Raw genomic sequence first — 27,786 nt, forward strand, 5'->3', positions numbered from 1 at the left:
GGAGGACCTTAATGTCGAAATACACGTGAACATTAAGAAATAGCTTATTTTGAATAAGGGAGCTACCATTTGATTTGTATGGGCTAGGATGAAAAATTTTGTCCTGCATTTTTTTTTAATTGTAATCTCTGTCCTGCCTTTTTATTTTTCACTCCATTCGGTCCTACCTTTTTTTTATTAGTTTATCCTGACTTTTTTTACATAAATTGTCATCCTGCCTTTTTTTTTGCCAAGTTGCTCATCTTGATTTTTTTTTACTCAAAACTCCTGTCCTGCCCTTTTTTCAATTTCATCATAGCCCCCTCCCCCCATTAAAAATCAAATAGTAGCTCCCTAATGGAATGGACTGCTGCGACCCTGTAGCCATTATTTTACAGCAAATTGTACACACCATTTGAAAGCTTATTGATAGAGGAACAAAATGGTTATAATCAATATGTGCCGCAATGCCCATTAGAGGGGTTACGGAGGACCAAAATGCCAAAATACGCGTGAAAATTAAGAAATTGCCAATTTTGAATAATGGAATGGCTATTTTGAATAATGAAAAATGGATAATGGACGTACTTCAGCGCGGTCTACATAACATGGTTAATTAAGGATTCACAGTGATTATCAGATAAATACTAAAGCGCATGAATAATACATATCAACTGAATGAAATGACAGCATCAATTAAATTTTAACGAATTGATTGAAAGCAAAAAAAAAAATCGTTATTTCCCTTTAAACAAGGCCCATGGGAAAATTAGCTTCTCGACATACAAAAGTAATTTACCATGAAGAAACTATCTAAAAGCATGTTTCTATGTAGCCATGACAATTTTGATGCACATAAATATTTAGAATAGATACTTATGTATATCTATAAAATAGTTAAATTTGTAAAACTATATTATAGCAGACATTACTTAATAAAAGATTGGAATACTGACGATGTCAGCTTTACAACATGATGCTGGTAAGTTGTATGATAAAGAGTACATTGCATAAGGTAGGGATTCCAATTAATGGCGCATATCTTGATGCAATCACATACTGGACATTATATGGTATGATTGGTTCGTTTATTCTCATTTCATAAATCAGGCCGTTGATTTTTTTTTCTTCATTTGAATGGTTTCACACTTTTGTCATGTCGGGGTATTTTATAGCTGACTTTACGGGATTGGTTTTGCTCTGGCATTGTTGAAGGCCGGACGGTGACCTATAGTAGCTTAAATCAGCGTCATTTTGAATTGTGTTGAATAAATGTCCTATTGGCAATCGTACCACGTCACCTTATTATATATTATGATACTTTACTATAGTAACCACTAATAACATAAGAAAGATACTACACCATGTGTTTTATTTTTCATCAACAAAAATATTTATCTCGAGGCAAACTGATAACTGTTTGGAAATGTGCACGTAGCAATAAAAAAAAACAGAAGTTCTACGAGCAAAGCTTACAAAGTGATACCCCCTGTTTCCTTGCAAAGTCCATGATTTGCTAAGGGAAACCCAAAAATTATTCTGATAAAAAAATAGGAGGTGCACAATAGCATTATACATGTATGGTTAAGATTGTGAGAAAGTTTCGATAAAGAAAAAGAGTTTTAGGAGGAGTAGTTCCCAAATAAAAAATGGTAAGGTCCATGATTTGGCAAGGAAAAGCCGTAAGACAATTCAGATTAAAAAAAAAACAAAATAGGAGGTGCACAAAGACATTATATGGTAAAGGTTCTGAGAGTTTCATTACATTATAATTGGGGTTTAGGAGGAGACGCGTGTTATAGTCTAAAGATATGAAGAAGTCCATATTATCCCAAAATAAGCACGTCAAAACTCAAATGAAGAAATGAGGTAAGAGGTGCAAAAGAACATTAAGTCGTTAGAATTCTGTGAAAGGTTCACAAAATTCTTTCAAGCGATTCAGGAGTAGTTGCGGTAAAAGTATATTTCAGTTCTACTTTACATGTAGACATAGAAAATATTCGAAGACGAAGAAAACAAAACACAAAACATGCAAAAAAAGAAGCATTGTTTCATATTAAGTTCGGTATAAGAATAAAATGACATATATATAAGAAGATGTGGTATGAGTGCTAATGAGACAACTCTCCATCCAAGTCACAATTTATAAAAGTAAACCATTATAGGTCAAAGTACGGTCTTCAAGACGGAGCCTTGGCTCACACCGCACATCAAGCTATAAAGGGCCCCAAAAATTGCTAGTGTAAAACCATTCAAACGGGAAAACCAAATGCCTAATCTATATAAAAAACGAGAAACGAGAAACACTTATGAACCACATCAACAAACGACAACTACTGAACATCAGATTCTTGACTTAGGACAGGTTCAAACAATTGCAGCGGGTTAAACCGTTTTAATGGTACCAAACTTTCACCCTTATCTGAAAAAATAGTGTAACATCACAACATAGAAAGACACACTATAAAATATCAATTGAAATGGCTTAACTCAATCAAAAGACATATTAACACAAGTGAACCTACACTGAACGAATAAATTTGATCTATGATACAATGTTAATACAAAATCAATAAAATAAGGGATGAATAATTAAAGTAACAGTATTATACCGCTGTGAAATGTTAAACAATTTCAGAAATACAACTATAAACGTAAAACAAAAATCCGCCATTTACAATAATATTATACACAGGTAAATGAAAATTAATTTTGTTGTTAGGTAGACAGTTTAAAAGGAGAAAAGAAATATTTTTACAAAATAAATAATTTTGATGTTCATAGTTCAAAGAAGTGAAAACTTATAGTAATATATAACACTTATCAAAGCTGGTATATAGACCAGATATAACCCTGAATAAGTAAATATTAAATAACAAAAAAGCATTACAAATAGTATCAACAGGTCAAATTAACAAGAAAGAACGATTTGAGAGTACTCGCAGTTACTGACAGCTAGTTAAAAGCCAAAAACAATTAATAATAAAAAATCATGCATCAGAGACTAACATCAACTAAAACACATCCCAGGGATTAAGTATTTTAACGTCATGGACAGTCAAAGAAGACATGACTTGTGCAATGCCAAAAATAAATGTATCGACAGGCAGAAGGATAGTTAGGAGTTAACCTCTTATAGATAAAATTGAACGTGGGTGTGTCTTTATACATCCCGTTTGAAAAGAATACAAATTTAGTTATGTTTTAATTTGCTGATGACAAAATCGATATTAGTGCCAATGTAAACTATATTCAAAGATCTAATTACAACATTGGTAAGATAACCTTTACTAATAAGTTTGTTTAAAGGTTTGATGAGTTTACACGGATCACATAGTGATTTCCGCGCTTTTAGTACAATATTACCGTAAAATTTAGGATGTGAAATACCGTTTTTAATAAGTTTTCTACAGATACAGCCAAATTTAGTAATCAAATCTTTGTATCTATGAAAGAATTAAGTAAAAGTTTTAAGTAATTTATGGTAACGAAATCCCTGACTTAATAATTTACCAGTGATGCATTGATTACGTTCGTTAAAATCTATGACATCACTACACCCATGGGCATAACGAACGAGTTGGGATATATAAACACCGTATGATTGAGCCAAAGGAACAACGCCGTCTAAAAAAGGAAAATTAATAATAGGAAATGAAAAATCGTCTCTTTTGTTGTAAATTTTAGTATGGAGTTTCCCTTTAGAAATTGAAATGTCTAAATCTAGAAAAGGACAACTACTGCTGTTTATGTTAGATTTAGTTAAAGTAAGTTCTTTTGGGTAAATTTCGGTAGTATATTTAGAGAACTCTGGATTATTTAACGAAAAAATATCATCCAGATAACGGTAGGTATTGTTGAATGTATCAACAAAATGTAACAATGACGTGTCTTTACTGAGTTTGGTCATAAACTGAGATTCATAGCAATACAGGAATAAATCTGCTATTAAAGGGGTGCAGTTAGTGCATATAGGAATACCTACTACGTGCCGATACACTTTATCGCCGAAACGTACATATATGTTGTCCAGGAGAAAATTTAAAGCTTCAATCATATCTTCACATAAGTAAGTATATCTAGCATACTTTCCTTTTTCGTTACAGAAAAGGGCTTTAAACGAGTTACAGCAAATAAATTTGCAACGAGACTTCTCAAAAGACCATTCAATTAAATATGAAAATTGTGTGGAAGGGTAGTGTAGAGAGTAGAAAAATCATAACTGTCAACAGAATTCAAAAGGACCATCAAAAGCACGTATTTTATCCAAAACCTCTAAAGAATATTTAACACTCCAAAAATAATTAATACCATTATTTGCATAAGATTTATTACAAAATTTAATAACAAGTTCTTTGACATTAGTAAGGGAGGTAGTTAGAAGCACTGATTGATTAGTAGAACACTTACTAGATGCGGAGATGAAATGGAATTTAAATGTTTTTTTGTGCAATTTAGGTAACCAGTACATAGTGGGGACGTTCAAATGTTCGGAAGAGGCTTTAAGCTGGGTAGTGGCAGTGATATGCTAGTTAATATCCTTGACTCTCTGTGGAGCGTACGGACCTGAATGTAGAAGCATTGGTAATTTCGTTTTGGAGAACTTCCGTGTAGTATATGCGTCACACCACCACTACATTATTGGCTGCTTTGTCTGCCGGTACGAACACAAACCGCTTTGCCAGTACTTGGAGTTTATTTTTCATTCTAAAAATGGGAATACCATGGACCCTATTATTAATTTCAGAATTGTTTTCAAAATGAGATAGACGAATATTAACAGTATTCATAATTTTATTCAAATAACTGTCTAGAGATTTTTTATCAGATTTTTCATGTTTACACCAACTTTTACAGTAGGCAGACAGAGCGTCTTTAATGACCTGGCGAAGCTGTTTCCAATCTATTATAGATGGACGACGATATTTCGGTCCTTTCTTAAGAAAAGTTTTGACCTCACGGTCTTCGACGATGTTGAGGTCTCCTGTAATGACATGACCATAGGGAACATATCTAAAACTAGATGTTTTACAGTCTCAAGTGGAAGGAACATTATTTTCTATATTGACGTCTAATGTAACTGGTGTATAATTAAAAATCAAACTTCTGCTGTTTTTTTTTTATAAGAATACTAAATAATAGGTGGTTCTATATTATCAAAATATGGAGGTATTTGGCTTTGGATGGTAGAGTCATTGAATATACTAGATAAGTTAATAAAATCAATACCTTTATTTATATATTTTAATTTAAGAAAATGCCGTTTATGATTTTCAGGTTGATCGATACTAGGAAACAGCCTGTGATGCCAAAAGGCTGTTATAATACGGGTGTATTCATACAACGGGCTAAAAAGAAATTTTATCACACTCAAGAAAAATAGCATATAATTTACTGACCCAGTTTGCATAATACTTGATGTATGCCATTATTTTTTGTTATAGATAACAGATCAACAGGTGTATAATTTGTACGATGTTTAATACGTTGATTACGGTTTTTGCGTAAAAAGTTGTATCAAAATTATTAAATCTTGGAAAGGTAATTTTTCCCTCGATCGTGTGGACACCAAAAGTCAAAATGAAAATTATCAAATCTTGAAGGGATAGTTTCCCTCGGACATGTAGCCATCGGGAATATAACCTTTTCTTTATTTAATAATTTTGTATGTTAACTGTATAAGAAAAGTACAGCTGCATCAATAACAGTACAAACAGTTCATAAAAAAGACGTTCATCAATATATTATTGATAATATTCACCTGACTCAAGCTAGCGAACAATTGTAGCGAACAATTAGCTAGCGAACAATTAGGAGGTATAACTAAAAACCACAATATCACATAAGGTTATCACGTTTTTTCGAGCTAGCGAACAATTATGAGAATACATACAATCTTAAACAAAAACGAAAAAACTAACTTAAAACAAAAGGGAAACCATACTTCATATATAAAGAATACAAAGCTTTTCTTTCCTAACTAAATAAATCCACATAAGGCAATCAATAGACAGCTGGATTACAATGACCATAAGTTAACACAATGACACAATGCATTTTTAGGGAATGGGGGTGCACTTTACGTTGTTTGGTCCGATTAATAGAGATTGTGACAGGTTAGGCTATATAGGTGTTTAAGAGAAGATAGTGCCGCATAGTTTAGGAAAATCTCCAGAGTGGTTTATGTTCGAAAATCTTAAATTGTGGTAGAAAAAAACTGAAATTAACAAAATGAAATTTGGGTAGAGGACATTTTAAGTTAATTTTTGACCAATTTGAATAGATTGTTACAGGCAACGACTATATAGGTGTTTTAGAGGAGACATTTCTGCATCGTTTAGGAAAATCTCCAGAGAGGTTTATGTTCGAAAATCTGAAGTTACGGTAAAAAAATTGAAATTGACAAAATAAGATTAGGGGGGTAGGGCACTAAAAGTTAATGTTGAACCAATTTATAGAGATTGTGACGGGCAACGACTATTAGTTGTTGTAGAGGAGACATTGGCGCATCGTGTAGAAAAAAAAATCCAGATCACTTTATGTTCGAAAATCGGAAGTTAGGGTTAAAAAACTGAAACTTTCAAAATGAGATTGTGGGGTTGGGCACTCAAAGTTAATTTTGGACCAATTTATAGAGATTGTGACGGGCAATGACAATAAAGGTGTTGTAGAGGAGACATTGTCGCATCGTTTAAGAAAATCTCAAGATTGGTTTATGTTCGAAAATCTGAAGTTACGGTTAAAAAACTGAAATTGTGAAATTGACAAAATGAGATTAGGGGGGTAGGCCAATTTAAGTTAATTTTGGACCAATTTCAAGAAATTGTGACGGGCAACGACTATATAGGTGTTGTAGAGGAGACAATTGCGCGTCGTTTAAGAAAATCTCCAGAGTGGTTTATGTTCGAAAATCTGAAGTTACGGTTAAAAAACTGAAAATTTTATTGTGAAATTGACAAAATGAGATTAGGGGGGTAGGGCAATTTAAGTTAATTTTGGACCAATTTTAAGAGATTGTGACGGGCAACGACTATATAGGTGTTGTAGAGGAAACAATGGCGCATCGTTTAAGAAAATCTCCAGAGTGGTTTATGTTCGAAAATCTGAAGTTACGGTTAAAAAACTGAAAATTTTATTGTGAAATTGACAAAATGAGATTAGGGGGGTAGGGCACTAAAAGAAAAATTTGGACCATTTCAAAGAGATTGTGACGGACAACGACTATATAGGTGTTGTAGAGGAGACATTCTAAAACATCAAGACTTGACACAGTTTTTATATAGTGGTAAAGACTTATTGCCTTTAAACGGCTAGATGTACATACGTATATTATTGTATATATTTTTAATGAACGGTGTTTCTGAATTTTTCAGCGAAGTTCTATTGCATTCTTAGCAAGGGTCCTTCTCAAAAGCCTACCTATTCAAAAGTCTTGTTTTCAATTGATGCTCCTTCAAAGTTAAAATTAAGTTCTAAAATGGTGGACGATCGACTTTTTATAAAAGAGTTATGTCCCTTGGAAATATTAAATTTATGGAAAATGGCCTCGTTAGCGCTCATACAGGTACAATTCTTGCCAGATATTTATAAAACTTATACTTTAGATTAATATCAGCAGTATCTCGGACAAGTTCTATAAAGGTGGACAATCGGATTTTTTAATAAGATGATAAAATTATGCCACTTGAAAATATTAAATAAGTGCAATGCGGGAGACATTGGAACTCCTTTTTTTATTGAATATCAATCAAAACAATATTCATCTCTTTGAAAAATATGCCAATGTTTCTTAATAGCTCTGTTAAGAATTATTACTGCAGGGTTATATATTTAGTTACCATGCAGTGCAAGTGAAATTTCCTTTTTTCTAAAATTATTTGACAGAGTGTACTGCATCTTTTAATCTTGTGTTTCACATCTGTAATGTCTTACGCAGTTTGAAACTTTAATATCATAACCTCCTCTATCTATAAGTTTATTTCTCCAAAGTCATAAAATGTTGTTGAGATCAGTCTCGTTGCTATTTATACTATTAAATGAGAAGACCTCATTTTGTGTGTCGCTTCTCTTCCTTCCACAATAAATAAATCATCACGCCTCTGTGTCCTATAGGTATCACGCATAGTCGCATTTGTCATCCTCGCTTATGATTATTCAGTTTGGGTTATTTTGGGAGGAAACGATAATAAAGGCGTCCCGAAAATATTTTAGTCATCGGACGGACTCTTAAGTCATAGACAAGACTTCCGTTTAGGACTCTTAAAATTACATATAATTTTCATAAGTACTTGGGAACAGGACAATTATTTTCGCGTTTTCTGTATACTACATGTACTATGATAATGCATATACTATAAATAAAGTGTATTTGCTATTTACTATCAATTCCAAGTCTACTATCCACGGCGGTCACTGCTATATTATTTAGAGATCTAGAGAGTCTCTATATAATATATCAGTGACCGCCCTAGATAGTAAACTTGAAATTGATAGTAAATAGCAAATGCACTTCATTTATAGTATATGTATGTTCATAATATACAGAAAAACGCGAAAATAATTAAAATTAACAGAAAAACAAAAAATAACGGACTTTGGAAAAAAGGGGGAGGGCTAAAAAAAAATTGTAATGTCCCCAAGTACATGTACCTATGACCTTTCTAATTTGATACCGTTTTTGAAATTCTCCAGTCATAAAATCTTTTACAAAAATTCATCCTACAACAGATTACATACTTTCAACCACACTCTAAAAGCCCGCGATTTCGCGGGTGTGTTCTAGTTGTTTCTTAAGTGACGACTTGTTTCACTTGTTATTACAATTTGAAAAGTATGTCTAAGATGTGCACTTGTAATTGGGAGATACTCATAAGACATGCAACCTGAAATCAAGGACACCACTCGATTTAAAATGCTCCCCTTTGTACACCTCAGTATCTAAGTACGTCACTTCTGTATTGGAGAAATTATACGTAAAACTTAATAATCGTGTTTTGCGAGGTGTTTTGTCTCTTTCTGACAAACCAGTCAGTAATGTTGGGGAGGCCAAACAGAAATGTATTCTCAGAAAATGGCTGTTTAAGCAGCTGAACACACTTCTGTTTTAAAAGTTGTATTTTTTGCTCACCTTGAATAAAGTTTTATAAAAATAAAGTTACTGTTTGACTTGACAGTTGAGAAACCAGATAATTGCTAGAGATAACCAAAAGTGCTAAATCACTGAGTAAAGACCGACAAATAGAGGTGTCCCTTCTGTTTTGGCAAAAAAAAAGGCAATTAATTATTTAAAGCTAATAATTTCTTAATATTAGCCTCAAAGATTTTTAATGTCCATTGAAAGGAATTTAATTATTTATGTAACTAGATTAAGACAGATTAATGTGTCCATAGAACCTGTTCAGCCTATGTCAATTTGAAGTTTTTATTACTTTAACTTCACTATAGAATCAACGTTAAGAACTATTAATAGCAATTGAGCAGTACGATTAGCATCAAAAGATACATGTATGTGTATTAAAATTATGATTATTGAATTTAAAGATTATGATAAAAAGAAAATTAAATACTGACAACTGATAACTGACAAGACACTTTTACCACACAGTACTGTAAGAAATAATTGTAAGGACAAGGTTCACTTATGGCACAAAATGGCCTAAAATATCAACTTTATCATAAAACACCAAAAGGTTCACAGTTTGGTTCGTAAATTGGTCTTTTTCAAAAACCTTACTGCTAAATAAATCTGTTCTTTTCATAAAAGTACATAATATTCTCCAAAGTAGGCCCATTTTGGACATTTTGTCAAAATATGATGATCTTGTGCAATTTTCAGACCCAAAAGCTTTAGGAAACCCTTGTCCGCCACCTACGATCCAAAATGTTTTGTAACTAAAAGATTTCAATTTTGCGGATATAGAGTTTATCAATATAAAAAAATTTTGGATCGTGAATGGCGGCCAAGCTTAATTTATTAAAAAATTTACCAAAATTGACCTTTAATACAAATAATGTTTATTTAAGGGGTCATAGCTTCATAAAGTTGAAAGGAATGTGCAAAAAAAATATATTTTTGTCTTAATAGTATTATCACAAGTATTTCTATAAGTTTTAAGTTTTTTGTCCCGATTTAAAAAAAAACATCAAACATTTAGGGACAATTTTAACCCTTCGTGAGCCTTCTCCTTTATTAGTCATGGGGTAGATTTTATATGTATTAATTCCCCTAATATGACCTTTTTACGTATATAATATTTATATGTGTGACCTGCAACCCGCAACCCGCAACCTGCAAAATAGCACTTCCCGTTGGTTGCAGGCTGCAATCGGCAAGTCAGTTGAATATGAAGGAGGAAAGAAAATATAAGTGTTTCACCAAAACATTACATATACGGGTATATAAGGTTCAATTTGTGAATATTTGAAAAATGTGTAAGAATGTTTCGTATTTTATTTCCTTTATTAAACTGAACGAAGGTTTGAAATTTATTTGAAATTGATTCTTGATGTTATAAAACTTATATGTATGAGTGCCATTATATGAATTTAACTATTATGAGACAAATAACAAATGATTTACCAGCGGTAAAATTTTAGCTGGAGAAGTTAACTCGCTACGGATAAATAGCAGAAAATGTAGAAATTTCGAGAAATCACACATAGCGATGTGTACGAAACAGAACCTTTTCAGGAAAAAATACACGACTTTATCAAAATTCCACTGAAAGAATTGTTATGAAAAATAATGACCATAACGCCGGAGTATTTTTTGTTGATTTACAAAGTCATTTAAAAGTGTGCAAAGTTTGCTACAATTCCATTACGACCTTTCTTAAACTATTTATGTTAAATGTTTCGTTATTTGGTTATGTTATATTAAATTTGTATTATCACTTTTCATTCAATGTGTGTGCCCCCCACCCCCCCCCCCCCCCTCCCCCCTGTTTCTTTAATAAAACATGAATTGAAATCTAGAGACACATGATAGATTATCATGATCATGATAATGATTATAAGAATTTTATTATTAAGATAAGAATTTTATTAATCTAATCAAGAACCCATAAAGGGCATCATTTACAACTTAGAAAGCCATTTAAAACAATTTACCAAATCTCTAAGGTTAGAATTTTATTGTGTGAACCATCAAATTTTAAGGTGGATTAATTGGTTTCAGTGACAGATTTCCTCTTACAATATTTTATAACAAGTTTAATTGTTTCAAATGAAGGATTTATGCCCATCTGTCCAAACTCATTAAAACAAAAGTAAATAAGATGTAATTTTTATTCAGTATCCCTTTGCATTTTCATCCTTAAATTAAATGAAGTAATTAAGAACTTGTATCTGTCAAGACCTATTGTTATTGTTATTGTAAAATGAATGAGTATTCATTTGGTATAAATAAAACCCATTAAGCAACCCAACAAAAAGTAACTAAATAATAAGAACATACATTTCAAATATTAACAGAATTATACATTATATAAATAACACATAGCTGAGAGGGTTATTGAGCAGATTGTTACCCCGAGAAAACATTGTCAACTGAGGCGAAGCCAAGGTTGACAATGTCTTTTCGAGGGGTAACAATCTGCTCTATCACCCTCTCAGACATGTGTTATTTAATTTATTATACTGAATGTTCTGTTATTACTGTCGATTAAATTTCAAATTCAAAGTAATAAACTATGACGTCTTGTACATAACAACCATCCGTATTTAATAAAGCGCACACTTGATCAAGCGTCTCCGTGAAGGGTAATAGAGTATTTGCCATAGAATAGAGTCGTATTTAATAAAGCGCACACTTGATCAAGCGTCTCCATGAAGGGTAATAGAGTAAATTAACACCCTCGTATTAGCCAATCAAAATATGGCATTTTGACGTGAAGTATAATAAAATTAAATGTTTAGAAAAACCTCATTTAATTCCATTCCCATTGTTAATTCTAAACGTAGAATGAGAGGAAAATATTTATTTGTTTGCATGTATATGTTCACGCATACGTAGTAATCTAAAGAAAAGGGAAAACGTAAGCATTTCATAATTGTGACTTTCAAATTATGTCTATTTTTGTTATTGTAATAAATAAACCATTTTCGACCACTTGCTCTCTTCTGTTTCCGTATGTTTTTTCTTTATTATTTTGTGATAGTTATTTATTAAAGATATGTTTATTTAGACAAATTACGAATTTTGAATGAATACTACAAAAAGAGATATATCGAAAAAAGAAAGCACTATCAAGCCCATTCAAATGCTTAATCAAATGATCACTTTAAAATTACTGCCAATACTACTTCAAGTGATCTGAAATATTATATTGTACATGTCAATAAATGTCTGAAGGTATATAAATTGTCACTTTGATTAATTGGAAAATAATTAATTTTAAACATTAAGGATGAGTGTTGGTCTATTTTTCAAGATTTTAAATATGCATGAGTCAACTTCCACATACAGTGGAGATCGTTTTGTGGTAATAAGCATTGTGTCTAAGTTTCATAACATTTGGTTGAGGCAAACTGAAGTTAGAGAACGGAAACGAAAATTTCATCAATTTTTCCGTTTTTGTCAATTTCACAATTTCAGATTTTTAACCGTAACTTCAGATTTTCGAACATAAACCACTCTGGAGATTTTCTTAAATGATGCGCCATTGTCTCCTCTACAACACCTATATAGTCGTTGCCCGTCACAATCTCTTCAAATTGGTCCAAAATTAACTTAAATTGCCCTACCCCCTAATCTCATTTTGTCAATTTCACAATAAAAGTTTCAGTTTTTTAACCGTAACTTCAGATTTTCGAACATAAACCACTCTGGAGATTTTCTTAAACGATGCGCCATTGTCTCCTCTACAACACTCATATAGTCGTTGCCCGTCACAATCTCTTCAAATTAGTCCAAAATTAACTTGAATTGCCCTAGCCCCCTAATCTCATTTTGTCAATTTCACAATAAAAGTTTCAGTTTTTTAACCGTAACTTCAGATTTTCGAACATAAACCACTCTGAAGATTTTCCTAAACGATGCGCCAATGTCTCTTCTACAACGCCTATATAGTCGTTGCTCGTCACAATCTCTTGAAATTGGTCCAAAATTAACTTCAATTGGCCTAACCCCCTAATCTCATTTAGTTAATTTCACAATTTCAGTTTTTAAACCGTAACTTCAGATTTTCGAACATAAACCACTCTGGAGATTTTCTTAAACGATGCGCCATTATCTCCTCTACAACACCTACATAGTTGTTGCCCGTCAAAATCTCTTGAAATTGGTCCAAAATTAACTTAAATTGGCCTAACCCCCAATCTCATTTTGTCAATTTCACAATTTCAGTTTTTTAACCGGAACTTCAGATTTTCGAACATAAACCACTCTGGAGATTTTCCTAAACGATGCACCAATGTCTCCTCTACAACACCTATATAATCGTTGCCCGTCACAATCTCTTGAAATTGGTCCAAAATTAACTTAAATTGGCCTAACCCCCAATCTCATTTTGTCAATTTCACAATTTCAGTTTTTTAACCGGAACTTCAGATTTTCGAACATAAACCACTCTGGAGATTTTCCTAAACGATGCACCAATGTCTCCTCTACAACACCTATATAGTCGTTCCCCGTCACAATCTCTTAAAATTGGTCCAAAATTAACTTAAATTGGCCTAACCCCCAATCTCATTTAGTCAATTTCACAATTTCAGTTTTTTAACCGGAACTTCAGATTTTCGAACATAAACCACTCTGGAGATTTTCTTAAACGATGCGCCAATGTCTCCTCTACAACACCTATGTAATCGTTGCCTGTCACAATCTCTTGAAATTGGTCCAAAATTAACTTAAATTGGCCTACCCCCTTAATCTCATTTTGTCAATTTCACAATTTTAGTTTTTTAACCGTAACTTCAGATTTTCGAACATAATCCACTCTGGAGATTTTCTTAAACGATGCGCAAATGTCTCCTCTACAACACCTATATAGTCGTTGCCCGTCAAAATCTCTTTAAAATGGTCCAAATTTTTCTTTTAGGGCCCTACCCCCCCCCCCCCCCCCCCCCTAATCTCATTTTGTCAATTTCATAATTTCAGTTTTTTAACCGTAACTTCAGATTTTCGAACATAAACCACTCTGGAGATTTTCTAAAACGATGCGCCAATGTCTCCTCTACAACACCTATATAGTCGTTGCCCGTCACAATCTCTTGAAATTGGTCCAAAATTATCTTAAATTGGCCAACCCCCCTAATCTCATTTTGTCAATTTCACCATTTCAGTTTTTTAACCGGAACTTCAGATTTTCGAACATAAACCACTCTGGAAATTTTCTTAAACGATGCGCCAATGTCTCCTCTACAACACCTATGTAATCGTTGCCCGTCACAATCTCTTGAAATTGATCCAAAATTAACATGAATTGGCCTACCCCCCTAATCTCATTTTGTCAATTTCACAATAAAAGTTTCAGTTTTTTAACCGTAACTTCAGATTTTCGAACATAAACCACTCTGGAGATTTTCCTAAACGGTGCACCAATGTCTCCCCTACAACACCTATATAATCGTTGCCCGTCACAATCTCTTGAAATTGGTCCAAAATTAACTTAAATTGCCCTACCCCCTAATCTCATTTTGTCAATTTCACAATAAAAGTTTCAGTTTTTTAACCGGAACTTCAGATTTTTGAACATAAACCACTCTGGAGATTTTCCTAAACGGTGCACCAATGTCTCCCCTACAACACCTATATAATCGTTGCCCGTCACAATCTCTTGAAATTGGTCCAAAATTAACTTAAATTGACCTACCCCCATAATCTCATTTTGTCAATTTCACATTTTCAGTTTTTTAACCGTAACTTCAGATTTTCGAACATAAACCACTCTGGAGATTTTCTTAAACGATGCGCCAATGTCTCCTCTTCAACACCTATATAATCGTTGCCCGTCACAATCTCTTCAAATTGGTCCAAAATTAACTTAAGTTGCCCTACCCCCTTATCTCATTTTGTCAATTTCACAATTTCAGTTTTTTAACCGTAACTTCAGATTTTCGAACATAAACTACTCTGGAGATTTTCTTAAACGATGCGCCAATGTCTCCTCTTCAATACCTATATAGTCGTTGCCCGTCACAATCTCTTGAAAATGGTCCAAATTTTTCTTTTAGTGCCCAACCCCCCAAATCTCATTTTGTCAATTTCACAATAAAATTTTCAGTTTTTTAACCGTAACTTCAGATTTTCGAACATAAACCACTCTGAAGATTTTCCTAAACGATGCACCAATGTCTCCTCTACAACACCTATATAGTCGTTCCCCGTCACAATCTCTTAAAATTGGTCCAAAATTAACTTAAATTGGCCTAACCCCCAATCTCATTTAGTCAATTTCACGATTTCAGTTTTTTAACCGGAACTTCAGATTTTCGAACATAAACCACTCTGGAGATTTTCTTAAACGATGCGCCAATGTCTCCTCTACAACACCTATATAATCGTTGCCCGTCACAATCTCTTGAAATTGGTCCAAAATTAACTTAAATTGGCCTACCCCCCTATTCTCATTTTGTCAATTTCACATTTTCAGTTTTTTAACCGTAACTTAAGATTTTCGAACATAAACCACTCTGGAGATTTTCTTAAACAATGCGCCAATGTCTCCTCTACAACACCTTTATAGTCGTTGCCCGTCACAATCTCTTTAAAATGGTCCAATTGTTTCTTTTAGTGCCCTAACCCCCTAAACTCATTTTGTCAATTTCACAATAAAAATTTCAGTTTTTTAACCATAACTTCAGATTTTCGAACATAAACCACTCTGGAGATTTTCTTAAACGATGCGCCATTGTCTCCTCTTTAACACATATATAGTCGTTGCCCGTCACAATCTCTTTAAAATGGTCCAAATTTTTCTTTTAGTGCCCTACCTCCCTAATCTCATTTTGTCAATTTCACAATAAAATTTTCAGTTTTTTAACCGTAACTTCAGATTTTCGTACATAAACCACTCTGAGTATTTTCTTAAACGATGCGCCATTGTCTGCTCTACAACACCTATAAAGTCGTTGCCCTTCACAATCTCTTGAAACTGGTCCAAAATTAACTTAAATTGGCCTACCCCCCTAATCTCATTTTGTCAATTTCACAATTTCAGTTTTTTAACCGTAACTTCAGATTTTCGAACATAAACCACTCTGGAGATTTTCTTGACGATGCGTTAATGTCTCCTCTACAACACCTATATAGTCGTTGCCCGTCACAATCTCTTTAAAATGGTCAAAATTTTTCTCTTAGTGCCCTACCTCCCTAATCTCATTTTGTAAATTTCACAATAAAATTTTCAGTTTTTTAACCGTAACTTCATATTTTCGAACATAAACCACTCTGAGTATTTTCTTAAACGATGCGCCATTGTCTGCTCTACAACACCTATATAGTTGTTGCCCGTCACAATATCTTGAAATGGGTCCAAAATTAACTTAAATTGCCCTACCCCCTAATCTCATTTTGTCAATTTTACAATTAAAGTTTCAGTTTTTTAACCGTAACTTCAGATTTTCGAACATAAACCACTCTGGAGATTTTCCTAAACGATGCGCCAATGTCTCTTCTACAACACCAATATAGTTGTTGCCCGTCACAATCTCTTGAAATTGGTCCAAAATTAACTTAAATTGGCCTAACCCCAAATCTCATTTTGTCAATTTTACAATTTCAGTTTTTTAACCGTAACTTCAAATTTTCGAACATAAACTACTCTGGTGATTTTTTTAAACGATGCGGCATTGTCTTTTCTACAACACCTATATAGTCGTTGCCCATCACAATCTCATGAAATCGGTCTAAAATTAACTTAAATTGGCCTACCCCCTAATCTCATTTTGTCAATTTCACAATAAAAGTTTTTTAACCGTAACTTCAGATTTTCGAACATAAACCACTCTATTGATTTTCTTAAACGATGCGCCAATGTCTCCTCTACAACACCTGTATAGTCGGTGCCCGTCACAATCTCTTTAAAATGGTCCAAATTTTTCTCTTAGTGCCCTACCCCCCTAATCTCATTTTGTCAATTTCACAATAAAATTTTCAGTTTTTTAACCGTAACTTCAGATTTTCGAACATAAACCACTCTGGAGATTTTCTTAAACGATGCGCCAATGTCTTTTCTACAACACCTATATAGTCGTTGCCCGTCGCAATCTCTTTAAAATGGTCCAATTTTTTCTTTTAGTGCCCTACCCCCCTAATCTCAATTTGTCAATTTCACAATAAAATTTTCAGTTTTTTAACCGTAGCTTCATATTTTCGAACATAAACCACTCTGGAGATTTTCTTAAACGATGCGCCATTGTCTGTACTACAACACCTATAAAGTCGTTGACCGTCACAATCTCTTGAAATTGGTCCAAAATTAACTTAAATTGCCCAACCCCCTAATCTCATTTTGTCAATTTCACAATTTCAGTTTTTTAACCGTAACTTCAGATTTTCGAACATAAACCACTCTGGAGATTTTCTTAAACGATGCGCCATTGTCTCCTCTACAATACCTATATAGTCGTTGCCCGTCACAATATCTTAAAATTGGTCCAAAATTAACTTTAATTGCCCTACCCCCTAATCTCATTTTGTCAATTTTACAATTAAAGTTTCAGTTTTTTAACCGTAACTTCAGATTTTCTAACATAAACTACTCTGGAGATTTTCCTAAACGATGCGCCAATGTCTCTTCTACAACACCTATATAGTCGTTGCCCGTCACAATCTCTTGAAATTGGTCCAAAATTTACTTAAATTGGCCTAACCCCAAATCTCATTTTGTCAATTTTACAATTTCAGTTTTTTAACCGTAACTTCATATTTTCGAACATAAACCACTCTGGAGATTTTCTGAAACGATGCGCCATTGGCTCCTCTACAACACCTTTATAGTCGTTGCCCGTCACAATCTCTTAAAATTGGTCCAAAATTAACTTAAATTGGCCTACCCCCTAATCTCATTTTGTCAATTTCACAATTTTAAGTTTTTTAACCGTAACTTCAGATTTTCGAACATAAACCACTCTGGAGATTTTTCTAAACGATGCGCCAATGTCTCCTCTACAACACCTATATAGTCGTTGCCCGTCACAATCTCTTGAAATTGGTCCAAAATTAACTTAAATTGGCCTATCGCCCTAATCTCATTTTGTCAATTTCACAATTTCAGTTTTTTAACCGTAACTTCAGATTTTCGAACATAAACCACTCTGGAGGTTTTCTTAAACGATTCGCCAATGTCTCCTCTACAACACCTATATAGTCGTTGCCCGTCAAATCTCTTTAAAATGGTCCAAATTTTTCTTTTAGTGCCCTATCCCCGTAATCTCATTTTGTCAATTTCACAATAAAATTTTCATTTTTTTAACCGTAACTTCAGATTTTCGAACATAAACCACTCTGGAGATTTTCTGAAACGATGCGACATTGTCTCTTCTACAACACCTATATAGTCGTTTCCCGTCACAATCTCTATAAATTGGGCCAAAATTAACTTTGAGTGCCCAACCCCCAAATTTCATTTTGTAAATTTCAGTTTTTTAACCCTAACTTCAGATTTTCGAACATAAAGTGATCTAGATTTTTTTTTTTACACGATGCGCCAATGTCTCTTCTCCAACAACTATATAGTCGTTGCCCGTCACAATCTCTATAAATTGGTTCAACATTAACTTTTAGTGCCCTACCCCCTAATCTCATTTTGTCAATTTCAGTTTTTTTACCGTAACTTCAGATTTTCGAACATAAACATCGCTGGAGATTTTCCTAAACGATGCGGTAATGTCTCCTCTAAAACACCTATATAGTCGTTGCCTGTAACAATCTATTCAAATTGGTCAAAAAATAACTTAAAATGTCCTATACCCTAATTTCATTTTGTTGATTTCATTTTTTTTCTACCACAATTTAAGATTTTCGAACATAAACCACTCTGGATATTTTCCTAAACGATGCGGCACTATCTCCTCTTAAACACCTATATAGTCGTAACCTGTCACAATCTCTATTAATCGGACCAAACAACGTAAAGTGCACCCCCATTCCCTAAAAATGCATTGTGTCAATGTGTTAACTTACGATCTTTGTAATCCAGCTATCTATTGAATGCCTTATGTGGATTTATTTAGTTAGGAAAGAAAAGCTTTGTATTCTTTATATATGAAGTATGGTTTCCCTTTTGTTTTAAGTTAGTTTTTTCGTTTTTGTTTAAGATTGTATGTATTCTCATAATTGTTCGCTAGCTCGAAAAAACGTGATAATCTTATGTGATATTGTGGTTTTTAGTTATACCTCCTAATTGTTCGCTAGCTAATTGTTCGCTACAATTGTTCGCTAGCTTGAGTCAGGTATAATATTCAAAGGTTTTAATACAAGTTGAAATATAAATCATTGTAAAAAGGAGAAACAGAACCCTCCAAAAGGATTGTTTTTTTGGTATATGTGCAATTGCATGAGTGAAAACATCTAGTAACTACATTGTCATCACGTAGTCCTGTAGCAACAATCCATGAGGTGTCCGTAGTTTGTTTAATGTATGGCATTTTGAATTATTTATAGGCTCTCAATATTTAGCCAATGATTACTAAATAATGATGATTACTTGGTAGATTTAATTGCTTTTGTAATATATGTTTACGTGTATTCTACAGAAAATTGCAACTATCCCCCAAAAAATACTATCTTGCAAAAAGTCTACGATATTGAATATCTAATGTAAGCATATCTAACCTTTCAGCTGAGTCAATTTCAAATTTACTTTATATTTGTTATTTACCTGCCAATTATTTTTTAAAACTACATTTGCGAAATTAAAATTCGAACAAGTTTATCATCCGACTCTCTTGAAACTTGTATGCCTATCGATTGTTTTAATCTTTTGTATCTCGATCTAGTTCACAAATAAAATATGAGGGGCCTGATGGGTTATTTTCGTTCCTCGTGATCGGCGCATTTTCGCTATCGTGATCCGTTTTTCTACAGATTTTTTTTTTTTTATATTTTCGTGATCCGTGATCATGGAAATCTATTTTCTGTAAATCGTGATTGACAAAAAAATCAACTCGTGAATCGTAATGAGACCCCCCCCCCCCCCAATCAGGCCCCTCAAATATGCGTCTAAAACGTGTACCAATATAACCAACAAAACAAAATGATGAATAATCAATAGTATAATTTTAAAATAAAGATTACAAAAAATAGAGGATAATATCCTTCTTCAACATCAGTACTCTGTTGCCATATGATGTGAAACTGATACTGGAGAAGGATATTTGTTATCTAAAATATTAATGGATTATTGTATGATACATTAAACGGGAACTGACACTGGGATCTGATGTTTAAATCGACAAAATGTATATATTCATATTAAATACAAATATTTAATGCATGTTTATATATATTTATATGCTGTCAGTCGCGCTAATGAAATGATAAACACACACATATATATCTACTTCGTCTCAAGATCAGCCGAACAATTTCGGATCCTCAAACTAGCGTTTTTTTTTTCTTTCCCTCGGCGGGATTTGAGACCAAGCTTATGTGACATCGTGGTTACCCCGTTCTGCACTGTGCTCAACCATCTAGATCATTCACCCAACTAAACTTAAGGATCCAAAATTGTTGGGCTAAACTTGAGACGAAGTATATGTATATATATTTGTGTGTGTGTGTGTGTATTATTTCATTTGTATGACTGACAGACAAGGAGACAAGACATATTGTCATCCGTTATGATATATTTAAAAAAAAAATGAATTGCCCAGATATACATGTACCATGTCCAAGTCACTTAAAACCATGTACTTAGTAACAACTTCAGATAGATGAATCACACGAGGAAAGGAATCCGACTTTACAAAAGCTATATCTGTATATAACCAAGCTGGCTACATGATATAAATTTGCAAGTGATTGCACTTCTAGCATTGTAAAGATGAATTCAATACGACATGTTTGAGAGTGTTTGGGTGTGTGTGTGTGTGTTTGTGTGAAATGAAGAAACATGTTTCATACTGAGTGTTTAGCAGTATCTTATATTTGCATATAAAAATGTGTTTTTGTATATTCAATCTAGACTTCAAATATGTTAACTATTATTAATTAAGGTAAAGATGGACAAAAACAAACAGTTCAAGGCCAACCAGATCAATTTAACCAATCTGATCAGAAGAATGTGCAACACGCTTTATATGGACATGTGGATCAATCAAATCATACCGGACAACCAATGACTAATCAATTTGGACAACCAACGATCAACCAATTCGGACAAACAATTGTTTCTCAAGCTGGACAACCAATGGTAAATCAAGTTGGTCAACCAATGGCGAATCAAGCTGGGCAGCCTGCTTTTTATCAGCCCGTACAACCAATCATGACTCAACCTGGTATTGTACCATTCGGCCAACAGATGGTTGTTCAGAATCAATACGGACAGCCAGTTATTGTTCAAGGTGGTGTACCAATGGCTATGCCTATTCCTATAGATCCTAACAATCCAGCACAAAACGAACACCCCGTCAGTACTAAATGTCCTCACTGTCAGATAGATATTACTACAGAAAGAGAATATGTTGTAGGCTCATGCACGTGGTTATGGTGTATATTGCTTGGTACTATGGGGTAAGATTTTATGCATCAAATATCCATTAAAAGAATTCGTTTTTATAATCTATTTGATGTACAATAAATATTTAAGTATTGTCCAAACAAAGTAAGATTTGAAGAGATAAAACCTATATCGGATTTTAGTTACTATACTATATATTTTGTTAAAAAATATTTATAATTTACCTGGCAATATGTTTTGAGCATTCACAGATAACGTTTCCGTTTTTCTAACAAGATTTTGTGAGGTAGACGAAATTGACCTTAAAACGATCGAATTGAATTTTGATGTACAAAAATAGGCAGATCGGACATATTTTGACTTTATTTACTGACTTCTTTTGTTTAGGATTAATTGTAATTATAACATTATAACGAGACTGAAATATGTTTTTTTTTGTTAAGATAAACAACGATTTTACCTGGCTTAGCCGTGCGTAAATTGTATTTCGGCACTTCTCTTCGAAAAATGACTTGTTTAATGGAATAAAACGTATGGTTTGTAAACTTTTTCTTTTTTCTCCGGAATAGGCTATTAAAAACTAGTTTATGTACTGGAAAATTTTGTGAAAATATAAGAAGTGGCAATTCTCACCTTTCATACCTTTAGTTGCATTGATAAAAAATAATATGGACTCGTCTAGTGTCCAGTTTGAAGGTCATTTAAGTTACTGTACACATTCATGCATGCTAAAAAATCTCTGGACAGTTATTTGAATAAAATTAGGAATATTGTTGATATTCGTATATCTCATTTTGAAAACAATTCTGAAATTAATAATAGGGTTCATGATATACCCATTTCTAGAATAAAAAATAAACTCCAAGTACTCGCAAAGCGGTTTGTGTTCGTAACGGCAGACAAAGCAGCCAATAATGCAGTGGTTGTGTGACGCATATACTACACGGAAGTTCTCCAAAACGAAATAATCAATTCTTCTACATTCAGGTCCGTACGCTCCACAGAGAGTAAAATTGTAAACAAGCATATCACTGCCACTACCCAGCTTAAAGCATCTTCCGAACATTTGAAAGTCCAGAATATGTACTGATTATCTAGATTACACAAACAACCATTTAAATATCGTTTCATCTCCGCATCTAGTAAGTGTTCTACTATTAATCTGTCAGTGCTTCTAACTACCTCCCTTACTACTATCAAAGAACTTGTTATTAACTTTTGTAATAAAATTTATGAAAATAATGGTATTAATTATTTTTGGAGTGTTAGAAATTCTTTAGAGGTTTTAGATAAAATACGTGCTTTTGATGGTCCTTTTAATTCTGTTGACAGTTATGATTTTTCTACTCTCTACACTACACTTCCATACAATCTTATCAAGAAAAAGTTTTCATATTTAATTAAATGGTATTTTGAAAAATCTCATTCCAAATTCATTTGCTGTAACTCGTGTAAAGCCTTTTTCTGTAACGAAAAGGAAAGTATGCTATATTCACTTACTGGAAATGTGAAGATACGATTGAAGCCTTAAATTTTCTCCTGGACAACATATATGAACGTTTCGGCGATAAAGTGTATCGACAGGTAGTAGGTATTCCTATGGGCACTAATTGTGCACCTTTAATAGCAGATTTTTTCCTGTATTGCTATGAATCACAGTTTATGGCCAAACTCAGTAAAGACACGTCATTGTTACATTTGGTTGACACATTCAACAATACCTACCGTTATCTTGATGAAATGTTTTCGTTGAATAACCCAGAGTTCTCTAAATATACTACCGAAATTTACCCAAAAGGAACTTACTTTAAATAAATCTAACATAAACCGCAGTAGTTGTCCTTTTCTAGATTTAGACATTTCAATTTCTAAAGGGAGACTCCATACTAAAAATTACGACAAAAGAGACGATTTTTCATTCCCTATTGTTAATTTTCCTTTTTTAGATGGCGATGTTCCTTTGGCTCCATCATACGGTGTTTATATATCCCAATCGTTCGTTATGCCCGTGTTAATCAATGCATCACTGGTAAATTATTAAGTCAGGGATTTCGTTACCATAAATTACTTAAAACATTTACTAAATCCTTTCATATATACAAAGATTTGATTAGTAAATTTGGCTGTACCTGAAGAAAACTTATTAAAAACGGTATTTCACATCCTCAATTTTAAGGTAATACTATGTGATCCGTGTAAATTCGTCGAACCTTTAAACAAACTTATTAGTAAAGGTTATCTTATTAATGTTTTAATAAGATCTTTGAATATTGTTTACATTGGCACTAACATCGATTTTGTCATCAACAAACTAAAACATAACTAAATTTGTACTCTTTTCGAATGTTTTTTTTGGGATGTTTAAATACACATCCACGTTTATTTTCTATTTAGAGATTGCTTTATTCATATATAACATGATACATATTAATTATAAGGTTAAATCCTAACTGTCCTACTGCCTGTCGATACTTTTATTTTGGCATTGCACAAGTCATGTCTTCTTTGACTGTCCATGACGTTAAAACACTAAATCCCTGGGATGTGTTTTAATAGATTTTAGTCTCTGATGCATGATTTTTTATTATTAATTGTTTTTGGCTTTTAACTAGCGTTCAGTAACTGCGAGTTCTCTCAAATCGTACTGTCGTGTTAATTTGACCTGTTGAAACAATTTGTAATGCATTTTTGTTATTCAATGTTTACTTATTTTATGTTATATCTCTTCTCACTATTTTTAATATGTACCACCTTTGATAAGTATTTAGGATGACGATAAATTTTCACTTCTGTACTCGTACTGTGAACTACAAATTTATTTATTTAAAAAAAAGATTAGTCCGTACTCCTAACAACAAAATTATTATATTTACCTGTTTACGTTATTTTATTTAACGCTATTTTGTCCTAGGTTTGAGTTGTCTCTTTGAAATTGTTTTACATCTTTTTTATTTATATTGTATTTATATTGTGTCATAGATCAAATTTATTTGTTCAGTGTATGTTTACTTTTTTTTTTTTTATATGTCTTTTGATCGAGTTAAGCCATTTCAATTGATATTTCATTGTGTGTCTTTTTATGTTGTAATGTTACACTACTGTTTCAGGTTAGGGTGAAGTTTGGCGACTGTTAAAACGTTTAAACCCGCTGCATTTGTATGCACCTGTCCTAAGTCAGGAACCTGTTGTTCAGTGGTTGTCGTTTGTTGATGTGGTTCATAAGTGTTTCTCGTTTCTCGTTTTTTATATAGATTAGGCATTTGGTTTTCCTGTTTGAATTGTTTCAAACTAGTCATTTTGGGGCCCTTTATAGCTTGCTGTTCGTTGTGAACCAAGGCTCCTTGTTGAAGGCCGTACCTTAACCTATAATTGTTTACTTTTTACACATTGTTACTTGGATGGAGAGTTGTTTCATTGGCACTCATACCACATCTTCTTATTTATATGTTCTGATTTAATCAATATACGTGTATGAACAAAATAAACAGTTTGAAGGTAAACTAATAATAACTTAATCCAATCAAATTGCGTAAGATTCAATAACAATGACCGGTCCACATCATAATAAGTAATCGGGGTAAACTGTGTAGGGAGAAAATGACAGATATTTTAAGTTCATTTTTTGCAATAACGAATTAAGATTTGTCAACCAAAAGTTTTGCTATAACTTCAAAAACATGTCGTTCTGTATTGGTATAGTTTTCGGATCTTTCATTTGCGTATTTAAGGCAATAGAAAGTTTGGACTTCAGAAGTCTACATAATTATTTTATACAGACAATTCGCCCTTTTAAAACATTTAATGTTTCACAAATAATTCATGGATACAAAGTAAAATCATTTCTTAAAACACTGCAAAAAAAATCATTTTGATTGGTATAGTGGTATTGTCATAAGTTGCGTTGAAATGAACCGTGGTAAAGAAAACATCGAATTCTCTCACAAAATTACGGAAGCCGATAAGGGCCATTCAAAAAAAAAATTTTATGTCGTAATTACGACATAACATGTCGTAATAACGACATCACTATGTCGTAATTTCGACATAACATGTCGTTTAAACGACATCGCTATGTCGTAATTTCGACATAACATGTCGTTATAACGACATCGCTATGTGGTAATTTCGACATAACATGTCGTTATAACGACATCGATATGTCGTAATTTCGACATAACAAGTCGTAATTACGACATCACTATAGCTATGTCGTAATTTCGACATAGCATGTCGTTATAACGACATCGCTATGTCGTAATTTCGACATAACATGTCGTTATAACGACATCGCTATGTCGTAATTTCGACATAACAAGTCGTAATTACGACATGACTATAGCTATGTCGTAATTACGACATAGCTATGTCGTAAAAACGACATCGCTATATATATAAAAGAATATGTATTATGATTGCCAAGAGACTAAATGACACAGAAATAAGCAACTATAGGTCATCATAATGCCCTCAATAATGAGAAAAGCCCCCGCATAGTCAGCTATGAAAGAGGGACGAAAGATACCAGAGGGAGAGTCCCCGAAATGACAGCTGTTTAACAATTTTATTCAAACGAGTGAAAATAACGGTTTTAATAATGTACAAACAAAGACCGAAACACGAATATGTAACACAGCAACAAATGACAACCACTGAATTACAGACTCCTGACCGCTATCTGATAATAACGACAACCTTATAGTTTAACTTTTCACTTTTTGAAGCGATAGGAATTTCAAAATGGTCGCCAGTAAAGGCAAAGTTTGTATCGTAAACAAATTCATCTTTTTTTTTTTAGAATATTGAACACTTTATGCAATCAAGCTTAATTAAAGTTATTCACTAGCACCTCAGACTTGCACATACTAGAACTTTATTTATAATCAAGTCAAATGAGACCCAGTTGAATAGGGGAGCAATTCAAGCTCCCTGGATCCTCTAATTATGTTTGGCATTGCAGGTTCTGAATAAGATGAATTTTAAGCTTTTCCCAATAAAGACTATGTTAAACTTTGGACTCATAGTGCTCAGACCCACGGATCTCTGTACCTTCATTTGTACACACTTGAATCTTAATGAACTACTGAGGCTTGAAGCAAATTATAACTGTATTGCTATTGTTGGTTCTTAATGAGATTCTTCAAGCGTCCTCCCCATTGAAGCCCTATTAAAACTTTGTACCCCAAGTTCTTTTAACCACTGTTCCCCAGGACAACTATTCCTACAAACTTAGAGGGAGGTTTGGGATCCCGCTAACATGTTTAACCCCGCCACATTCTTAATGTATGTGTCTGTCCCAAGTCTTTAATTTACATATTTGTTTTTCGTTTATTTTTGTACATAGAATAGGCCGCTAGTTTTTCTCGTTTGAATTGTATTACATTTGTCATTTCGGGGCCTTTTATAGCTGACTGTGCGGTATGGGCTGTGATCATTGTTGAAGGCCGTACGGTGACCTATAATTGTTAATTTCTGTGTCATTTGGTTTCTTGTTGAGAGTTGCGTTTTTGAACAAACCAGCGTATCCCAAAGCCTTGATAACCTCTGTAGGCCCCAAATAAGACGAAAAAACATCAAAATTGGAGAGAAAACAGAAAATAAATAGTTTCTAACCTCAGGGATATTAACCCTTGGCATGCTGAATTGTTATCAGAAATTGTCTAAATTTCGAGTATTTGTAAAAATATGCAAATGATATGCAAATGAGCTGTACCCTGATGCTGATGCATACTGATTGCATTAAATCTAAGATAGCCAAGGGTTAATATCCCTGAGGTTAGAAACAATTTTTTTCAGTTTTCTCTCCAATTTTGATGTTTTTTTCGTCTTATTTGGGGCCTACAGAGGTTATCAAGGCCTTGGGATACGCTGGTTTGTTCAAAAACGCAACTCTCAACAAGAAACCAAATGACACAGAAATTTACAATTAAAGTCACCGTACGGCCTTCAACAATGATCACAGCCCATACCGCATAGTCAGCCATAAAAGGCCCCGAAATGACAAATGTAATACAATTCAAACGAGAAAAACTAGCGGCCTATTTTATGTACAAAAATAAACGAAAAACAAATATGTAAATTAAAAACTTGGGACATACACATACATAAAGAATGTGTCGGGGTTAAACATGTTAGCGGAATCCTAACCCTCCCCTTAAGTTTGTAGGAATAGTTGCCCTGGGGAACA

At 33.3% G+C, this 27,786-nt stretch overlaps 1 protein-coding gene and 1 long non-coding RNA gene across 6 annotated transcripts in view; one reads left to right on the top strand and one right to left on the bottom strand.

The window, feature by feature from the left end:
- Window positions 1-754: 754 nt before the first annotated feature.
- The window catches only part of LOC127737750 (lipopolysaccharide-induced tumor necrosis factor-alpha factor homolog), a 29,506-nt gene continuing 2,474 nt past the window's right edge, over window positions 755-27,786 (top strand). Inside the window, exons 1-2 of the mRNA XM_052248646.1 lie at window positions 755-961; window positions 21,139-21,655. Coding sequence (XP_052104606.1) covers window positions 937-961; window positions 21,139-21,655 — 542 coding nt within the window. The 5' untranslated portion in view covers window positions 755-936. The remainder of the gene's footprint in view (window positions 962-21,138; window positions 21,656-27,786) is intronic.
- Window positions 13,242-18,452, bottom strand: LOC127737754 (uncharacterized). Of its 5 annotated transcripts, XR_007999800.1 has the most exons (4): window positions 17,729-18,452; window positions 15,098-15,288; window positions 14,539-14,728; window positions 14,049-14,347 (listed from the first exon to the last, which is right to left on the bottom strand). It is a non-coding gene; the product is annotated as an uncharacterized LOC127737754 (long non-coding RNA). The 5 variants fall into 5 exon arrangements; XR_007999798.1 differs by lacking the exon at window positions 14,049-14,347 and adding an exon at window positions 13,242-13,777 and having other exon boundaries at window positions 14,539-15,288; XR_007999801.1 differs by lacking the exon at window positions 14,539-14,728.

Source organism: Mytilus californianus, unplaced genomic scaffold (assembly GCF_021869535.1).
Source record: "Mytilus californianus isolate M0D057914Y unplaced genomic scaffold, xbMytCali1.0.p SCAF_4, whole genome shotgun sequence".
Lineage (NCBI taxonomy): Eukaryota > Metazoa > Mollusca > Bivalvia > Mytilida > Mytilidae > Mytilus > Mytilus californianus.